We start from the raw sequence: 21,399 nt of genomic DNA, 5'->3' as shown, positions 1-21,399 counted from the left end.
AAATAAACAATTGATTGACATCTATTACAAACCCACTGACTCCCATAACTATCTCGACATCACTCCTTCCCACCCTACTTCCTGCAAAGACCCTATCCTCTACTCCCAATTTCTCCCTCTTCACCACATCTGCGCCCAAGATGAGGTATTGCATACTAGGACATCTGAGATGTCCTCGTTCTTTAGGGAATGGGGGTTCCCCTGTCCCATCATTGATGAGGCCCTCATTCGTGTCTCCTCGGTACCCCGCAGCACCGCCCTTGCTCCCCCTCCCCCTAGTCGCAACAGAGACAAAGTCATCCTAGTCCTTACCTTCCACCCTATCAGCCATCGCATCCCGAGACTCCGACAGTTCAGGCAGAGGTGCACTTGCACCTCCTCCAACCTCATCTACTGCATCCATTGTTCAAGATGAGGACTCTTATACATCGGCGAGACCAAGGGTAGACTGGGCGGTCGTTTCACGGAACACCTTTGCTCTGCCCACATGAACCTACCTGATCTCCCGGTTGCCGGACACTTTAATTCTCCTTCCCATTCCTACATAGACCTTTCTGTCCTAAGTCTCCTCTATTGTCAGAGGTTAAACGCAAATTGGAGGAACAGCATCTCATATTTCGCATGGGCAGCTTACAGCTGGTATGAATATTGATTTCTCTCACTTCAGGTAGCCCCGGCATTCCCTCTTTCTCTATCCCTCCCCCACACAAGCCGCTCTAGCTTCTCATTTTCACCCTACACCTTGTTTCCTTTATCATGATTACTTTTTTGCATATCTTTTATTCATTGTTCTTTATCTCTCCACATCATCGTCTACATCTCTCGTTTCCTTATCCCTAACCAGTCTGAAGGATCTCGACCCAAAACGTCACCCATTCCTCTCCAGAGATGCTGCCTGAGTTACTCCAGCTTTTTGCGCCCATCTTAAGTTTCAGTAGAGTTTGTTTTCAAATTTTGTTACACAAAATAAACCAAAACCTTTTTTTAAACGAATTCTTCCTAAGTGCTAGTAATCTGGTATTTTTAAACTTGTACTTTTCAATTCCTCTGTATTAACACAATTTTTCTACTGTTTCAGGGAGGAAAGATATCTAAAAACAAAAAGAAGAAGCTGAAAAAAAAGCAAAAGAGGCAGGCAGAGCTTCTAGAGAAACGTATGCAAGAGATAGAAGAGCTGGAGAGAGAGGCAGAGAAGAAGAAGATAGAAAACATTTTAACAACTTGTTCACCAAATGACCAGGAAGGCGAGAAGGTAGTTGAGCTGAAGGAAGCGGTGATAGATCCTGAAGTAGACGTGCAGCAACATAATGAATGCAGTAAGTGTTCCCAAAAAAGATTCTCCTCCAAAATACTAAATTAGTCCTTGGCATTCCTAAACTGCAATTTTTAATATTTATATAAAAGCAACATAGAAACTTTCATATTTTACATTTTTAAACTTCAGTTCAAATGTAAGTCATTATGAAATTCATAAATTCAGTAGTCAATTTATGAATTTCTTTTAACTTGTTTTCATTTAAATATAGATCTTGAATATTTTTTTCATATTTCATATTGACATTTATCTTAAACAATATTTCTCTCCCACAACATAGAAAACCCATTTACTAATGTTAAGGATATTTTTTTTTCTCCAATATTCCATTCACTCATTTTCATATCCCCTCATCATTTTTAGTTAATTTTGCTTGCATTACACTTTTTGTTTATTTTGGGTTTTTGTTGCTTTTGGGTTTGTTTGCCTGAATTTGTTTGTGTGGTCTGACATGAATAATGTTCTGTTTTATCACTTTGCTAGATGAAGTTGATGACCAGGACGAAAAAGAAGATACAGAAAAAGAAAATGTGGGAAAAGATGATGTAGAAAACGTGGTCACTAGGACAGAGCCGAAATGTGATGAATCACTGAAAACAAATGGGCACATTGAAAATGGTCCATTTTTACTTGACCAGTTTTGTGATGAGGAAGAAGATGATGATGATGAGGAGGAGGAGGATGAGGATGAGTGTCCCAACGCAGAAGGTAATCCAGTTGATGGACCAAATGTTGCAAATTTGATTTACAATAATCTTTATGGACAGTTTAACGGAGATTTACCAAATGGACAGAATAAGAGTCCGGAGTCACAATTCTCGGAAATGTCTGAATCTGAATTTTCCAAGCTTTTAGAATCTGCAGCTGGATCAGATGGGTCGACAGTGACTGAGCATGAAGACAGTAGTCCATCACAAGACAGAAGTAGAACTGTATCTGCATCCAGTACGGGAGACGTGCCAAAATGTGAGTATCCCTACATTTGCTTTTTTACAAAATTAATATAAAGGAGATACAATTATAATATTTTCTTAATCTGTATTGATGGCACTTTGAATTTGCTTTATAATTCAATTAATATGAACATGTTTTCACATTAACATGAAAACATTAATGTAATAAATAATAGCACACACTCTGAAGATTTCTTGTGGCCAGTGGCAAAGTGTTAGTGCTGAGCACTGACAACAGAAATAACTACATGAAAGTTGAGCAATCATTGTGGCATGCTTTCCCCTTTGCATGATGCCGTAGCTCCAAAATATAGATTCATATTTTCAACCAATAGGTCAGAGAAAACGAAATTGTTCTGGATAAAATATGTTTCCGCATGATACCATAATGCTAGAATTCTATCTGATGTTGATTCCTGTAACAAACAGCTTAAACATGAAAATAAGAGCAGTACAATATTAACATTAAGTAATCCCATCAAATTGCCTGTGGCATTGTTTATAATCCTAATTTTATTTCAAAATGACACCATTTATTGATGCATGATAGTTTTATGACATGATTTACGAGTTAGATTCTTCTTTCAGCTCAAATTCCTTTGCACCCCAGATTGCTGACAATATAAGAAGTTAATGTGGTGCTGGAATCCTTGCCAAATGCCTGAATCAACAATATATCTCCAGTATCAAAATTAATAACATTAAAAATAATGGTGCACCCTGAATGATGAAAAATGAAATAAAGCTGGAATCAAATTAGAGACTGAAAGAGAAATAGAGAAATAAATATTAGATTAATAGTTATATATTAAATAATATTAAAATAAAGTTAAAAAGAAACCAACAAAAGCATTTCATAATGAAAAAAATATATTTTCAAGCAATTTAGTACCTGAAGGAATGATACTATAGGAGTTAATTTACCCGAGGAAGACCAGCTGTCAATGTTATTCACATGGCCAACAGCATTACTGAATGATGTGAACTCCATGTCTCACATTAATTTCCTAAAATTCCTGTATATCGTACTTTGCATTCTGCTTGCCTTTGAAACATAGTCCCCATTAATCTCCAAGTGAAATATCGTAGAACAGTTCATTGGTCAATTGTAAGTAGCTATTTGTCTTCTTTTTAAAACTAATAACTTTTGCCAACCTTTTCTTGTGCTTGCGTTGATTAAATCAGCTTTTCAAAAAAATCTTGACTTGGTCAGAAGCATTGAGATAATATTCAAAATTCATCAGAGGAAAACCTCCATTAGGATAGTAATATTTTTGCTTTCTTTCTCAGGCTTTATAACTCTATGGGCTCTTTCTCTCTATTTTTTCATGAACTATCAATATCACTACTTTATTTAATATTCTCTCTCTTTTTCTTGCTTTTGTTACTTTTTTCTTACTACTAAATTTAAAACATGAAGTTGTACATGAAATGTATTATGCTATTCATGTTTTATATTATTGTACATTGCTTCTAATAAAAATATTTAAAACATTTAAAAAAAGGATAGTAATATAACTTCCTGAGGTGGATCTGAGCTTGTCTTCCTGGTGGTGACCCCCAGAAACTAGTACCTTGGCATACAGTAAGAGAAATTATCATATTCCTGTGATTTGCATGTTAATTGCTCGTCTAAAAACATTCCCAAAAATCTGATGAATGGGTAGTGTTCTCATAAAGTTAAACATTTAATTTAAATTGTTATGTTGATATTAAACACTTTCAGCATCTGTAGAACAGCGATCATGCATTGTTTTGGAGTATTGCCACAGTAAATACTAGCATTTCCCACATTTCAAATAGTAATGTTGGTTCATCACTTTCAATTGATCTGCTCACATTGGTACATAGAGATTTGTCAATTTCTTCTGGGATGCAGTAAATGTATCAGCTTCTGTACATGTAAATGAGTATGGGCTTCTTGCTAAGAAGTTGGAAGAAATGTTTTATTGGAATAGCAATTCCCCTTTACTGTGCAAAACGCCACCTCCAGGCGGTTAGGGGTTTATGCTCAAGGGTGTAGACAGACAAGATGCAGACTTCGGCCCCACCATTTGGACAGGAGACTGTATTAGGAGGAATTCTCATTAATTTATTTTTCTTTTAGTTCTCATTGAAAAGCTATGGCCAGAAGACCATTTGAATTTCTCATTTGTTCTTGGGTAGTTGTTCGAATGAAATTATTTCTCCCCACTTATTGTCTATCTGCTGCAGGGAGAAATGAGTTTTAAAGTATGCAGTACTTAGTTTTTTTAAGTATTGAATTGAATTGAATAAATGTTATTAGCCAAGTATGTATACATACAAGGGATTTGCCTTGGTGCTTTGCTCGCAAGTAACAACACGATATACAGTAGACAATTAAAAATAAAACATTATAATTTAAACATGTGAAGAATGAAATAAAATACCAGAGCAAAAGGAGGCTACAGACTTTTGGCTGTTGAGTAGAGCTACTGCTCGTGGAAAAAAGCTGTTTTTATGATTGACTGTGGCGGCTTTGACAGTCCGGAGTTGCCTTCCAGAGAGAAGTGCTTCAAAGAGTTTGTGGCCAGGGTGAGAGGGGTCAGAGATGATCTTGCCCGCTCACTTCCTGCCCCTTGCAGTGTACAGTTCGTCGATGGGGGGGAATGCTGCAGCCAACAACCTTCTTGGCTGATCAAACAATGCACTGCAGCCTTCGGATGTCATGCTTGATGGCTGAGCCAAACCAGACCATGGTGGAGAAGGTGAGGACTGACTCAATGATGGCAGTATAAAACTGGACCATCATTGCCTGTGGCAGATTATGTTTTCTCAGCTGCCGCAGGAAGTACATCCTCTGTTGGGCCGTTTTGACTGTGGAGTTGATGGTGGCCTCCCATTTAAGTTCCCAAGAACTGTGGTGTTGTTAATGGTGAGTGGAGGGAGGGGAGGGGGAGCTCTCCTATAGTCTACAATCAATTCCTCTGTCTTAAGAGCATTGAGCTCCAGGTTGTTGCGATGGTACCAGGACGCCAGCTGTCACTTCCTGTCTGTAGGCAGATTCCTCCCCATCCTGGATCAGTCCAATCAGGGTTGTGTCGTCAGCAAACTTGAGAAGCTTTACATAGGAGGCTGTGGATGTGCAGTTGTTGGTGTAGAGAGACTAAATGAGAGGGGAGAACACACAGCCTTGCGGTGCTCCTATGCTGAGGGTCAGCGTGTCCGAGATGTGCTTTCCCAGCCTCACATGCTGCTTCCTGTCTGTCAGGAAGTTGGTGATCCACTGACAGACGGGTTCAGGCACAGTCATCTGGGATAGTTCGGAATGTAGTTGCTCTGGCACAATGGTGTTGAATGCATCATCGACTGACCTATTGGCCCTGTAGTTAGGGTTGCCAACTGTCCCGTATTAGCCTGGACATCCCATATATTGGGCTAAATTGGTTTGTCCCATACAGGACCACTCATGTCCCGTATTTGACTGCTACTACTTGGGTCGAGGGGACTGTCGGTTCGGAGCGCCGCGTGCTGCCCCGCCTCACCCGTCCCGTGTAGTGCAGCCCATGGAGTACAGCAGCAGCGCCTCGCCCGTGGCCCCGTCGGTCGGCAGCCCGGCCAGCTGTCCGACCTTTGGGCCTTCGCTTACTGCCGACACCACCACCCCTCCTTCTCATGGCAGATCATCGGTTCATGAGTTGGATGGGGTGTTGGACTTTGCATGCGACGTCGTGCGCAAAGTCCGGCTCCCGGGCCAAAACTCCTCAGCTGGCCCGCCGGCTGGGCTTTGTGTGCAGTCCAACACACGGGCAAACTCATCATTCACCCAGCCACGGCCGAGTCGGTCAATGAATTGCTGTCGAGAATTTGTTCCTTATTCTGACCTTTTGTCCCTTATTTGGGAGTGAGAAAGTTGGCAACCCTACCTGTGGTAATAAGAATAGTTCTCAAACTGAGCAAAAGATCATGCTTCACCTGAAAAATAACTCAAAAACCGTATGTTCGTAATAGCTTCTAAAGCATTAAATAAATATTGAATTTGAGTATTTCCATGGTGATGGAAAAGAAACATCCTGCTGCCTCGGTTTCCCTTTGGCAGAAACAAAAGATTGACAGTTATTAGAATTAACAATAAAAGGAACTTGCATTATGAAAGTAGCATTTCACACTGAGTAGCAGCTACTCTGCAGAGACAGACAGACATTTCCGCAATAAAAATTATTTTGATATGGACACATAACAGGTGTTTAAGTGGGATCATCTAAAAAGTGTCCCCAATAATATTGTGCCTTCTAATCATATGTTTTTGCAAAGTTATCATCTATTAGTTAAAGAATATTTTAGTATATCCATGACTTAAGCCAAAAACAAGTGATACACTCTTTTTTTGTTCTTGGTTGGTTAGGTTTTTATTCAGAATGGTTTTTGAGTTGGAGCCACTTGGGCATCTTTCCGTTTGTGTCCAAGCTATCATGTATATCACTTACACATCACATCTATAACAAATACTATGATTCTGTGGGAACTTTTCTTGAGGTGTTAAAATTCAACCTAGAACAAGATTTCAAACTGTTATATGTAGGAAATATATTCTTAATAACGAGCTATTCTTCTGAATTGTAATAATGTTTTAATATCAATAATTGATAGCTGACATGTGAATTGATCATTTCTTTTTCAAGAGGAGTACATTGAGCTGGATTTCACTTTGTTTAGGTTGACAACATTCATTTTTCATTGACTGTCAATAGAGGCTTCTCGTTTTTAGGCGTCTGACCCAGTGCAGCTCGCTCTGTAGGCGATCTGTGGCTTCTGTAAGTAGAAAAGCAGCTGGGAAAACTTCAACTGATCAGACTGACGAATCCTCACTGACGTGGGAAGACAAAAGAATGAATAATAGAGCCAAAATTAAAAATCAGAATAAATGTTATATTTGAAGCATTGTACAGGAAACAAGATTCATTTTTAGACATTTAAAAAAAATAGAGATCTATTTTCTTTATCTTAAAAGTGTAGAATGTCCTTTATTTTTACCTCTCTTCTTGAGCAGTGTTTCAGTAATTAAAATTTAGTAAGCCAATAAAAGCTCATTCACTCCTAATTTGAAAGTTCCAAACGTTTTCATTTGTTTTTAGTGCATGACTAATATCTAAGTACTTTGTGTGATCTTCATTGATCCCAATTCAAAGACTGCAACATTGCAACCAGGCTCTTAAACACTACACTGCTCAACTATGAACTATGGACTGTCTTTGGTTGCACAAAGGACTTTAGGCTTTTTTGCAATAGGATTGGGATTATTAATTTAGTGAATTTTCGTCATATATTATCTGGGTATTATGTTTACAGACCTATTATGCTGCTGCAAGTAATTTTTTTATTGTTCTGTTTTCAGTACATATGACAATTAAAAACTTGATCTAAGGAAGAGCAGATATCATTAACAGAACGGATGAATTTCCACACAACTCGAGGTGTAGATGCCAAACATGGTTTCTGTTTTACCCTGCCACCATAACAAATGCTGACATCCTTGTCATTAATAGTACTGCTACTATGGTTTTATTGTTCATGAAAATAACTGTAGTTTATACGTTTGGGGGATTGGCTTTTTTTCCCCAGAGTAACTTTAATAAATGAAGATTCTAAATATTTGTTTTACAGTAAAAATCCGTGCAGCAGATTTATTGGTGAATCCACTTGATCCGAGAAATGCAGAGAAAATTAGAGTTAAAATAGCAGACCTGGGAAATGCTTGCTGGGTTGTAAGTATATAATGCATTCCAACATGCTTAACATTTATTTAAGTACTGTTCAGAAAATTCAGATTGAGTTATAAGATCAAACAATTGCACATCCCACAAAATGATATATTATAGAAAGTTAATTAAACAAATGTATTGTAGTCCTGTTTTTTTTCAACCAAACAAAACAGCCTGAACTTAGAATTGAAATAGTAGCTGGTTCACATCATGTGTAAGGAGAGTGTTCTTTTATTTTTACAAAGTAAGCTTGAGAGCAATTTAAGCTAAAGTTCGCAAACTTGTTCAAGAGCATAAAATTATGCACATGTTGCCATTAACATGGATCTTCTGAGGTGGGCCAAGCAATGTTGTCATGCAGCGCAATGCAAGCAGCTACTAGTTGCTGTCACTTCATGCTAGAATTGTAGGCTCACAATATAGATATCTTCCTTTATTTACATGGACCCAAATGAGATTGAAGGTAAAGGTGATCTTTTCCAAAAACATTTTGGATGCAAAGGAAGTTGTAAAATATTAATGCTGTTCATTAAACTGAAATTGAATTATTATTCTTTAAAAATTTCTGTAAATAGCTTTGAAAGTGACCATAGACTGAAATTCTGCAAACAGATCACAGTTTGTGATCTGTTTAACATTGTGCTTTTTCTTTTGGCACAATGTTAAATTGGAAATATTAAAGTGGTCAACCTAAGTTATGCTTTCAAGAGTTAAAACCAAATAGTATGCTTGTTATATTTTGAAATTTGTATGGTAAAGCCAAGTTAAAACTCTCAAAAATTGTCAATCAATGAACATTCTAATTGCTCTCCAACTTTAAATCCTTAATTAGATTTGTGTTAATGACCAGTTCTATTGTCATGAGCTTAGTAGCATTGAACAAGCAAGTATGTGCTTGTGCAAAAACTAATATAACCAAATATTTACAGCACAAGCATTTCACAGAAGATATCCAGACGAGACAGTATCGATCAATAGAAGTTCTAATTGGTGCTGGGTACAGTACGCCTGCTGATGTGTGGAGTACAGCTTGTATGGTAAGCTAAGTATTTAGAAATTTAACTGAAATAATTAAATATGGAGCAGATCCGATGGACCATGACAAATATCCACAAATGGGGCAAAAAAGAGTGTCCAGCATCCCCCTAATTCTTCATGTGTGTCTGCATCAGACTGCGCGTAGAGTCAAAGCATGTGGGCACCAAATATCATTACCTGCTGAGGCTCTAGCCCCCGGTTCCCCTGTGCGAAGGGTTGACCTGCCACTGATGCCGTGAAATGTGCCAGTCAGCTGGACATTGCTGTACCACCGGTCCTTTATGGAGAGGTTCTTCCAGACTATGTCTATGGGACAGTGGTCAGTAAGGAACATCCTGCATCCACTGCAAGATAATGACTCGATGGATCCTCTGGTGTTGTTTCCTGAGCAGATTCCCCAGTTTGTCTGGCGAAATGCCTCATTGGCAGAACTCAAAAAAAGCACCAAGACCTCGCTTGGCTGCCAATGAGAGGGGTCCACGTAGTCAGATCCTTGCTATACGCTGAGTCTTGCTATCGCTGCATGCTGTCCACGAGAGAGCTGCTCTGAAGAGGTGACTGTTGCCCACCTCTTTGCAGAGGGTGACTTTGTGAAGAGGGTCTGGAGAATGACACAAGGGTCCTTGTCACGGCTCAACCCAAGCTGCTCTGCAACAGAGGACTATAATCTATGGGCTGTTCCAAGGGACACATTTGGAGACTGACATCAAGTACTGCTGGAAGATTATCAACTTGGTGAAGAACGCTCTTTGGTCTGCCTGAAATTTGTTGGTCTCCCAGCACGTCAAGAAATGTTGCCGACTGGCCCATTCCAGACTGCAGGATTACGTGTTGAGGGACACACTGAAGCTTGGTGCAGCCAATACCAAGGCTGTGTGGGGAAGGACCACGAAACTGCTAAACATTGAGGAGCTAAATCCGACGAGGACATGCCTCAAACAAGGGAAGGGATATTCCCCTGGGGCCACATGAGTGGCAAGGTGTTTTATTGAAATTTAGTTCTGAACACCACTGATAATGTATGAAGAGTTTTTTGCACTCTTTTCATTTTGTATATATTATTTGTTAATCTTTCAAAGTTGCTGAATGCGTAAACAATATTTTATGTTAAATTTTGATATTAACATTTAAATACATTCTTAGAGTTAAATTATTTAGGTTGTGTTTTCTCATAACTTGTTAAACTTGTAAATTTGTCTCCTTTTGGCCCAGGATTTTGTTGTTAATGGAGAAGTGATAGCACAAGATGCTGACACGGAAGAAAGCAAGCTAGAAAGATCTATCATTTTTCTGTGTGAATTTCCGAAATTCGGACCAGTTATGTGGGGTGTATGAGATGGGGGAGGGGGTGTGGAGGGGGGTTTGGTGTCCAGTGATGTTATCAAGTCGCTACACACAACTTTTAACCAATATTTAAAATGCTCTAAATAGGGCAAATAGGGCAAAATGAAGATTGTGAATTACATTTGACATTAAGATAGAAGCTGAAATATCCATAAACTTTTTTATATTCATGAAATCTTAACATACTTTACTGATAGAATGTAAATCCAAACATTAGGCATTTTCGGGTCTGAGATGTCACTGAACACTCTTTCAGATTGGGATCCTCTTAAAAGCTCTTGTGCTTTTACCATTTCCAGGGAATTTTCAAGAATTCTAAGCAAAAATGTTTTTTAGATGTTTCAAGTTATTTCAGTTTCTTTTTTCTACTGATTACATGGGGAATATTGCAAAGCAGAACACGCTGTGACAGAGCAAGTAATCACTGGCTGCAATTTTAGGATATCTAAATTCAATTATGCATGGCATAAAAATCAGTGAAAGTTATATGTAACAATAACCATTAAGTGATTGTTTCAGCGTCACTTCGACTGCAAAATCTAGCCTAGTGCATCAGCTTGGTCCAGTGGAGATATGCTTACCTCAGAGTGTAAAGGTTGTGATTTAAACTTACTTTAGAAACACAAATCTAGAATGGCATTTGGTGTTCACCAATGGAAGTTTTCAATCACACTATTCTGTAAACCATTGAACCATGAAATATATGAATACAAATAACTGATCCATAACAGTCTATGGCATAAATTTGGCTGCCAAAACTAATAAACAGACATAAACACACTGTGGGTAGATTTTAAGCAAGTTCTTGTCGGGCCATGGACCGTTTTGTTCCATCAAAAATGTGTTCCACCAGATATAATTTACCGTGGGTAAATTCATCAATTAGGCGTGCAATTAGGAAAAAACAAAGGCTTTATAACAAAGAAAATCTGGGTCAACATCTGCATGGACAGATTTCAAGAAATGTTGGCATTCAATTGACAGACAAATCAGGAAAGCGCATCAAGAATACATCCATGATGTGATAAAGGAAAGTTTAAAATCAAAAGACACAAAGCCTTTCTGGAATTACATCAAGAAAATGAGCCAGTAAGTATTTGGAATCTCAAGCCTTACACCAATGGGGCGGACAGTATCTTTGGCAGCAGACAAGGCCGAAGTGTTAAACCAGCAGTTTTGTTTGATTTTTATTGAAGAATAATTCCCGTCATTGAACTCACAACAAACTCCAAAAATTACAAATCTTAAGGTAACAACGAACGAGGAGCAGAAATTATTGGAAGAAATCAAACCAAAGAATGCATCAGGGCCAGACCAGATACCAGCCAGAGTTTTAAAGAATTGTGCAGCAAGCTTAGATCGAGTCTTCCAAAACATTTTTTCAGAAGTCTGTGGATAGAGGAGAACTTCCAGAAGATTGGCTGAATGCTAACATTGTCCCCATCTATAAAAAAGGAGATAGGATAAATCCTGCAAATTATCGCCCAGTTTCACTGACCTCCATACCATGCAAGATTCTCCAACATATAATCCACCGACATATTATGGACCATACTGACTTCCACAAGATACCAACAAACCACCAACATGGCTTTAGACAGGGTCGATCATGTGAAACCCAACTGGCAGGACTCATCGATGATCTAGCCAGGTCACTTGATAACAAGGGTCAGACTGACCTGATTATATTAAACTTCAGTGAGGCTTTTGATAAGGTTCCCCACAAGCGGCTCCTGTACAAGGTCAACCATGTAGGAATAGACGGCAACTTCTTAAAATGTATTGAGATCTTTGTGACAACGAGACACCAGCGAGTTCTCTTGGAGGGAGGGAGGTCTATTGAAACTTCTGTGACATCAGGTGTACCACAGGACAACATGGGTAGCCATACATTGCTTGCTGTCGACCATCACCCATATCTAGGAGTCGAATTAAGCAAAGATTTAAGTTGGGCGACGCATATTAGTCAAGTGTCTAACAAAGCAAATAGAACTCTCGGCCTTAAAAGAAATTTTCACACATGTTGTACATCCGTCAAAGAGAATGCCTACAAGTCCTTGGTCAGGCCCAAATTGGAGTATTGTGGAGCCGAATGGGATCCTTTTAACAACAACAACAAGATCACCCTGAAGAAAGTATAACGCCGAGCAGCCCGCTTTGTATGTAATGACTACAAGCGCAAATCAAGCGTGAATAATATGCTGACTGCCCTCGGATGGGATACCCTCGAGCTCTGCAGAATCAGGCTAAGACATTGCAATTTACAAGGGGATTCACAAAATCACACCATCAAATCTTCTGTCATCTAGACCACCAACTGCCATGAAACAAGACAAAATAATGGTCCCTCCATCATCAACTCGCTAAATGTCAATAAACTTTGCTACCAATATTCCCTTTACCCAAGGACGATAAGGGAAGGGAATATGTTACCACCCAACACACGTGCTGCTCCCGATGTTAAGTCATTCAAAATGGGGATTGAGACTAGATCTCCTCAACTTGGTCAAAAAGGCCCACTTCAAAATGTAATCGCTACTCTACTCACTCCGACCTGTGCGAGATAACCACTTATGAGGTGTTTGCGCAGTAATCAACCAGAACTAGAACCAAATACAGAACAGTAGGTTATTAATTTCATTTAGATTGTGAGGTTTTGTTGTATACATTGGCTGCTTCTTCTGCTTACATAATAGTGTGACTGTGTTTCAAAACGGGCTGTGAAGTACTTTTGAAAACCCCAAGGACATGGTAAAGACCAAAATGATTCTATGTTTATTTATAGTCTCACCCTGGACTTATTTGGCTACTTGCATATGGTGTGCATAATGGGATATCAAACTAAATACTTTAAGTCGTAAATTCTTATCAATGTTTTGTTAAATATTTAGAAGTATTCTACTGAATTGTGGTTGATAAATTGTGTCTTTGACTGAATGGTTATTGATTGTATCTTCTATTCTTCCCCAAAAGGCCTTTGAACTTGCAACCGGAGATTACTTATTTGAACCTCATTCTGGTGAAGACTACTCCAGGGATGAAGGTGAGTGAATATGCATACTTTAAAAGTTTATATTAAATTTGAATAATTTAATTCAGTACATTTAGCATTGAATGGTCATATCCAATGATCATTTCACTGCTAAATAAAATTTCATTCTCTGATTTCCATCTCCACAATTTATTTTATTAGCTACAACCATATCTGCTTGAATTTGAATTTTGGATTGTTATTTAAGATTTGTGGAATGATGAATAATTATTACTGTGAATAATTAAATGATTGTTAAAGTTTGTTGATGTACAGATGTAATTTTTTTTAAGTAAAAATTTGATTTGCATTGATCAAATGCCTGAAAAATGGATAGGTATGGTGAGGAATTTGATATCAGCTTAATTTCTTTGCAGTAACAAAAATAGAAATCCCCTTACTTTTGACCTAATTGTATGTTTTTATCAAACTTCAACACAAAGATTATTGCTTAAGCTTCCACACACAAATAGGTATTCAGTTATTCAGTGTTTGTGTAGGAGTGGGAGAAGGGCTTGGAGGCATTTAGTCCATTAATGCTTCGAACCCATGAATTTGTCATCCGTGTCTGGTGTCTTTCACGCTGAATGTGTCATAATATCCCTGCGCATCAGAGTATTGCCAGAGAGCTGGATGACTGTTAATGTGAAGCCTATTGCAAAAGGAGATTGAAATTAAAGATCAGTTACCTTCACATAGGCAAAAAAGATCTTTAGTTAAAAGATGTTACTGAAAATTATGTATAAATTAAAAATGTTATAATTAGTGGTCATTTCAAAAGAGGCAGTCAGGTTTGACCAAGCTTATTGAATTCATTGAAGAATTGAGAGACAAAATATAAAAGAGTGTGGGAAGGAACCTATAGATGCTGGTTTACACTGAGTAATGTTGCAGCTGTAGTTTACATGTATTTTCAGTAGATATGTGATTGCATTAGGGTGTGTAGTGATGGGATAAATACTGCAGAGCTGACTGGAAACCATAAAATAATAAATATTAAAAGTTGTTACTATGATTGGGAGACTGGGAAATTGTGTTTCCAAGGCACAGTGGTGGGATGGATGTTTTTCACCATTTACATGAATAATAGCAATCTGAAGTCCAATTCAGGATTTGTGGAGAACAAATTAATTGGATTGCAACATAGCACATGGCAATTATAAATGCTGATAGTTGGCAAATTTCAGTAATGATTGGTATGGGATCAGTGAACGTGACAGTGCAGGCTGAATGGCAACCTGGCTGAATGACCTGTTCCTGCCCCTAACTTGTGTATTTGAATGTATGTTAAATTGTTAAGCTATAAAAAACAATCCAGGGTCTGAAGTGCATTTCTGGAGGGGGGAGTTGATAAGTACATTTATGTTTGATGGTATTGAACTCAGACCACATTAGGAATACTGTCCTCTATATTATGAAAAGCTACATTGATGTGGGGAAGGACATACTCGGGAGTAATGAAACTTGTAGGTTGCTTGAAAATTGTGATTCTGTGTGTATGATTATTATATATTAGGCTGCTGCACGACTTGTCTTTGAAACAACTTTCCCAGTTTTGGTACAAGACCCAAGATGTTAAAAAGGAAGAGTTTACATAGTTGATTTAGCTGGAAGTGATTTTGTCATGTTCACTGTCTTGATTCTATTTTTGAATTGAGTAGCTTGATCACCTATTTCAGAGAGCAGTTAAAAGTCAATCACATTGCTGCAGGTTTGGGTCAGACAGGATGGGAAAGGCAGGTTTCCTCCCCTAAAGTCAATTAGGTGAGGTTATGACAATTGTTTAGCAGTGGTTACCAAATAATAAACCAGTTTTTCAGTTCAGTCTGATAGGATTCTGGATCATGAGTCGATGTCACAAGGATTAATTGTGACATATTAACAATAGTATCCTATTCTAAATTAAAATTATGAAATATGTTTATAGGTTAGATGTCAAAATGAATGACCATTACCTGACACTAATAAATCCATGAGAAATCCTTTCATACACAGTAGCTCGAATGTACAACTTATGTCCACAAGGAGGTTAGCATCATAGACATGTTTTAGAAAAAGCTGGAAACAAATAATTTGGGCATTTGAATGATGCTGTTTGCATTGGATGAAGAGGAGTTGGAGCATGTTTGGAGAGAGAATTCTGTGTAGACAAGAAATTTTCTGTACATTTCAATTAGGGTAGAAGTTTTTTTTTAAAATGCTTCTAATGGAAATGCTTAGCGTTCAAATAAGCAAAGAAAACCTTCTACCTTAGTTTATATATTTTTTTTAAATAATGGTGGCACATATTACACATCTGAACAAATTGTTTTAATCGATTCTTAAAGCAATCTTTCTTTACTGGCAAAATAAATTTGACTTTTGAAATACTTTTGTCATATTAAGCATGCTTTATCTGCTTAATTTATAGCATTTTTTAAAAAACTTTGAATATTTGTCTTAGACATTAGACAATAGGTGCAAGAGTAGGCCATTCGGCCCTTCGAGCCAGCACCACCATTCAATGTGATCATGGCTGATCATCCCCAATCAGTACCCCGTTCCTGCCTTCTCCCCATATCCCCTGACTCCGCTATCTTTAAGAGCCCTATCTAGCTCTCTCTTGAAAGTATCCAGAGAACTGGCCTCCACCGCCCTCTGAGGCAGAAAATTCCACAGACTCACAACTCTCTGTGAGAAAAAGTGTTTCCTCATCTCCGTTCTAAATGGCTTGCCCCTTATTCTTAAACGGTGGCCCCTGGTTCTGGACTCCCCCAACATCGGGAACATGTTTCCGACCTCTAGCATGTCCAAACCCTTAACAATCTTATATGTTTCAATAAGATAGCCTCTCATCCTTCTAAACTCCAGAGTGTACAAGCCCAGCCGCTCCATTCTCTCAGCATATGACAGTCCCGCCATCCCAGGAATTAATCTTGTAAACCTACGCTGCACCCCCTCAATAGCAAGAATGTCCTTCCTCAAATTAGGGGACCAAAACTGTACGCAATACTCCAGGTGTGGTCTCACTAGGGCCCTGTACAACTGCAGAAGGATCTCTTTGCTCCTATACTCAACTCCTCTTGTTATAAAGGCCAACATGCCATTCTCTTTCTTCACTGCCTGCTGTACCTGCATGCTTACTTTCATAGACTGATGAACAAGAGTCCCCAGATCCCGTTGTACTTCCCCTTTTCCCAACTTGACACCGTTTAGACAGTAATCTGCCTTCCTATTTTTTATAGCAAAGTGGATAACCTCACATTTATCCACATTAAACGTCATCTGCCATGCATCTGCCCACTCCCCCAACCTGTCCAAGTCACCCTGCATTCTCATAGCATCCTCCTCACAGTTCACACTGCCACCCAGCTTTGTGTCATCTGCAAATTTGCTAATGTTACTTTGAAATCCTTCATCCATATCATTGAAGTATATTGTAAATAGCTGCGGTCCCAGCACCGAGCCTTGCAGTAGGTACCTCACTAGTCACTGCCTGCCATTCTGAAAGGAACCCGTTAATCCCTACTCTTTGTTTCCTGTATGCCAACCAATTTTCTATCCATGTCAGCACTCTACCCCCAATACCATGTGCTCTAATTTTGTCCAATAATCTCCTATGAGAGACCTTATCAAATGCTTTCTGAAAGTCCAGGTACACTACATCCACTGGCTCTCACTTGTCCATTTTCCTAGTTACATCCTCAAAAAATTCCAGAAGATTAGTCAAGTATGATTTCCACTTCGTAAATCCATGCTGACTTGGACCAATCCTGTTATTGCTATCCAAATGTGCCGCTATTTCATCTTTTATAATTGACTCCAGCATCTTCCCCACCACCGATGTCAGGCTAACTGGTCTATAATTCCCTGTTTGCTCTCTCCCACCTTTCTTAAAAAGTGGAATAACATTAACTACCCTCCAATCCACAGGAACTGATCCTGAGTCTATGGAACATTGGAAAATTATCACCAATGCATCCCACGATTTCTAGAGCCACTTCCTTAAGTACCCTGGGATGCAGACCATCAGGCCCTGGGGATTTATCAGCCTTCAGTCCCATCAGTCTATCCAACACCATTTCCTGCCTAATATGGATTTCCTTCAGTTTCTCCGTCACCCCAGATCCTTTGGCCACTACTATATCAGGAAGATTGTTTGTGTCCTCCTTAGTGAAGATGGATCCAAAGTACCTGTTCAACTCATCTGCCATTTCCTTGTTCCCCATAATAAATTCACCTTTTTCGGTCTTCAAGGGTCCAACTTTGGTCTTAACTAATTTTTTCCTCTTCACATACCTAAAGAAGCTTTTACTATCCTCCGTTATATTCTTGGCTAGCTTATCTTCGTACCTCATCTTTTCTCCCCGTCTTGTCTTTTCAGTTATCTTCTGTTGATCTTTAAACATTACCCAATCCTCTTGCTTCCCGCTCATCTTTGCTACGTTGTACTTCTTCTCTTTTATTTTTATCCTGTCCCAAACGTCCCTTGTCAGCCACGGTCGCCCCTTATTCCCCAGGGAATCTTTCTTCCTCCCAGGAATGAACTGATCCTGCACCTTCTGTATTATTCCTAGAAATAGTACAGATTTGAACTTGATTTGAATCCAGGTGATGTTGATGATCACCTCTATGCTCCAGCCTTTTCTTTTCCATATCTATTTGCTTTTAGATTCCCTTGCAGTAACCACATAGACACAATGTTTTGTAACTAGTTCGGCGTTTAATACGATCATCCCCTCCATGCTGGTTACCAAGCTCTCAGATCTGGGTCTCTGCGCATCCCTCTGCAATTGGATCCTTGACTTCCTCATCCACAGACCACAGTCTGTCCGTATTGGTGGAAATATGTCATCCTCGATAACAATCAGCACGGGAACACCTCAAGGCTGCGTGCTCAGCTCTCTGATTTATTCACTCTATACTCATGACTGCGTAGCCGGACATAGTGCGAACTCCATCATCAAGTTCGCCGACGACACCACAGTTGTGGGACGAATCACTGATGGCGACGAGTCAGAGTATAGAAGTGAGATCGAGCGATTGACCAAATGGTGCCATCACAATAATCTGGCTCTCAACACCAGCAAAACCGAGGAACTGATTGTGGACTTTGGAACGGGTAGGGTAGGGACCCACAATCCCGTTTATATCAACGGGACGATGGTGGAAAGGGTCAAGAACTTCAAATTCCTGGGCGTGCATATTTCCGAAGATCTTTCCTGGTCCCAGCACACTGATGCAATAATAAAGAAAGCACATCAGCGCCTCTACTTCCTGAGAAGATTACGGAGAGTCGGTACGTCAAAGAGGACTCTCTCGACTTTCTACAGGTGCACAGTAGAGAGCATGCTGACTGGTTGCATCGTGGCTTGGTTCGGCAACTTGAACGTCCAGGAGCGGAAAAGAATGCAGAAAGTTGTGACCACTGCCCAGTCCATCACCGGCTCTGATCTCCCCACCAATGAAGGGAACTATCGCAGTTGCTGCCTCAAAAAGGCTGCCAGCATCATCAAGGACCCACACCATCCTGGCCACACACTGATCTCTCCGCTGCCATCAGGTAGAAGGTACAGGAGCCTGAAATCTGGTAGATCCAGGTTCATGAACAGCTTCTTCCCCACAGCCATCAGGCTATTAAACTCACCAAAAAACAAACTCTGAACTATAACAGCCTATTGCACTTTATCTGTTTTTTTATGTGTATATGTATGGTCTATGCTATATAGACACACTGAACTGTTCTGTATTTATGCTAACTATATTCTGTTGTGCTGCAGCAAGCAAGAATTTCATTGTCCTATCTGGGCCACATGACAATAAACTCTCTTGACTTGACTTGCATCGAATCTTGATGCTGAATCTAACTCAAACATATGTATGGGATTACTGCAAACATGAGTGGTTAGATCTGTTTTTCAAATTTACTAATTCTAGTTTCTTTTCCTCTCTTTATGTCCCACCTTTTTTCTTCCCTGCCTTCCCACTCCTGATTCCCCTTTTCTCTTCTTCGTAGACCACATAGCACACATCATAGAGCTGCTAGGCAATATCCCAAGACACTTTGCTCTTTCTGGGAAATATTCTCGGGAATTCTTCAATCGCAGAGGTAGTACCTCTTCTCTTTGAAAGGTCCTGTCACACAGACAGAAGTGGAGAGAGTTTTCCATGGCTACTGAATATGTATAGTCCAGTCCGCTAACCAAAATTAATGTCTGCTATGAACATTGGGATTACTGTTTATCAATTTTTCTTCAGTTGAAAACAGATGCAATGGAAATTAAAGCTGATTGTTTTGGGCGGGATATTTCCAAGCCTGTGATCTGTTGTAGAATGTACATAATGATATTAACAATGGAAGCAGACATGGCGAAATCTGATGAATAGGTATTGGTAATGTTGTCTCACATTTTAAACATAAATCTTGCCAAATTCCTTTTGAATTTAAGTATTTTGATTAAAACATAATGCTTATCAGCATTTTCTAGAAATGCTGAAGTCCTAAAGATTAAAATGAAAGCAAAAGTGCGATTAAAAGTTTGATATTTACAGGAGTCCAAGGAATAATGGGGCTTCTTCAGTGTCAAGGAGGAAACACTCTTGTCTGTACCAGGACTAGTATCCCATGATGCATGCATTGTACTGATTAAACTGTTTTTGTTTTGCTGGCAATATTCTTCAATACAGATCACATAGCTTTGATCATTGAACTGCTGGGGAAAATCCCTCGAAAGTTCGCAATGTCTGGAAAATATTCCAAGGAGTTTTTCACCAAAAAAGGTAACAATAGTTATGAAGTGCTGACTCAAGTACATTAAATGTTCTGAGGTAATTTAAAAGAGTATATACAATTGGCCTTGTCAATTTTTGGACAAATACATTAGTTATGATTAATGTCAGGGAAACAAGTATTCTACAAGAAGCTGATGAATGCTGATCGTGATGCTGAATGCTTTGACATTTCTATGAGACCAACACAAGAATTAAGTAATTGAGGCATTATGCCTTTCAGATTTTTTTTTATTTCACTGTCACGGCTTTTCATATTTTTATGTGTAAGTCAAGTGTAATTAAATGGTTCTAGGAATTGATGCAAGGGTGGTCAGTTAATATGCTAAATTTTAAATATAAATCCGATAGCCATTGCAAGAAGTTTTGAAATTAACATCACAGTCATTAGGTTCCAAAATATTTAGAAATGTATCTATTGAGAAAATGGAATACAACATTATTATATTGCTGAAACCTGTACTTGGCCTTGTATGGTTTTGGAAGTCTATGTTGCAAGATGTAGATTGCATTATTTAATGAGGGTCTATTCCAAAATAAATGATGTAAGATTGTGTAGAAGTTTATTTCATATATATAACCATATTTAACATATGTCTATGTTAAACATATGTCTATGTTTTTAATAAGGAACACTTATGGCAATTTTTAGAGGTCATCAGTATGTGCAGCTCTGGAGAATAAGAAAGGAATTGCTAATTGGCGTTCAGTTTGCAGTCTCTTGTGTCCCTTATTTAACTTATTTCACAGTTCTGACGAAGGATCTTTAACCTGAATGGTAACTGTTTCTCTACATAGATGTTGCTTGACCTGCTGAGTGTTTCAAGCATTTTCCGATTTTATTCCAGAGTATTGGCATCTGCACTTTTGGTTTCACCATGTAGAAATTACAGCAGTGTTTATATATAGTCCCCCCATTTCAGGGCACCATAATGTTTGGGACACAGCAATGTCATGTAAATGAAAGTAGTCATGTTTATTATTTTGTTGCATATCCTTTGCATGCAATGACTGCTTGAAGTCTGCGATTCATGGACATCACCAGTTGCTGGGTGTCTTCTCTTGTGATGCTCTGCGAGGCCTGTATTTAAACCATCTTTAGCTTATGTTTGTTTTGGGGGCTAGTCCCCTTCAGTTTTCTCTTCAGCATATAAAAGACATGCTCAATTGGGTTCAGATCGGGTGATTACCTTGGCCACTCAAGAATTTACCATTTTTTAACTCCTT

The 21,399-nt window shown here is 38.9% G+C and overlaps 1 protein-coding gene across 6 annotated transcripts in view; it reads left to right on the top strand.

The window, feature by feature from the left end:
• srpk2 (SRSF protein kinase 2) overlaps nucleotides 1-21,399 on the top strand; it is a 144,871-nt gene that overhangs the window by 111,112 nt on the left and 12,360 nt on the right. For 4 of the 6 annotated variants that reach the window (XM_033039898.1, XM_033039902.1, XM_033039903.1 and 1 more), the window contains 6 exons: nucleotides 1,079-1,316; nucleotides 1,799-2,281; nucleotides 7,894-7,994; nucleotides 8,921-9,028; nucleotides 13,347-13,416; nucleotides 20,071-20,163. In XM_033039898.1, coding sequence (XP_032895789.1) covers nucleotides 1,079-1,316; nucleotides 1,799-2,281; nucleotides 7,894-7,994; nucleotides 8,921-9,028; nucleotides 13,347-13,416; nucleotides 20,071-20,163 — 1,093 coding nt within the window. Of the gene's footprint in view, nucleotides 1-1,078; nucleotides 1,317-1,798; nucleotides 2,282-7,893; nucleotides 7,995-8,920; nucleotides 9,029-13,346; nucleotides 13,417-19,399; nucleotides 19,493-20,070; nucleotides 20,164-21,399 lie in introns of all 6 variants that reach the window. The other 2 variants (XM_033039901.1, XM_033039899.1) reach the window with 2 other exon arrangements.

Source organism: Amblyraja radiata, chromosome 21, assembly GCF_010909765.2.
Source record: "Amblyraja radiata isolate CabotCenter1 chromosome 21, sAmbRad1.1.pri, whole genome shotgun sequence".
NCBI lineage: Eukaryota > Metazoa > Chordata > Chondrichthyes > Rajiformes > Rajidae > Amblyraja > Amblyraja radiata.
This window is presented reverse-complemented; position numbering and strand designations above follow the sequence as displayed.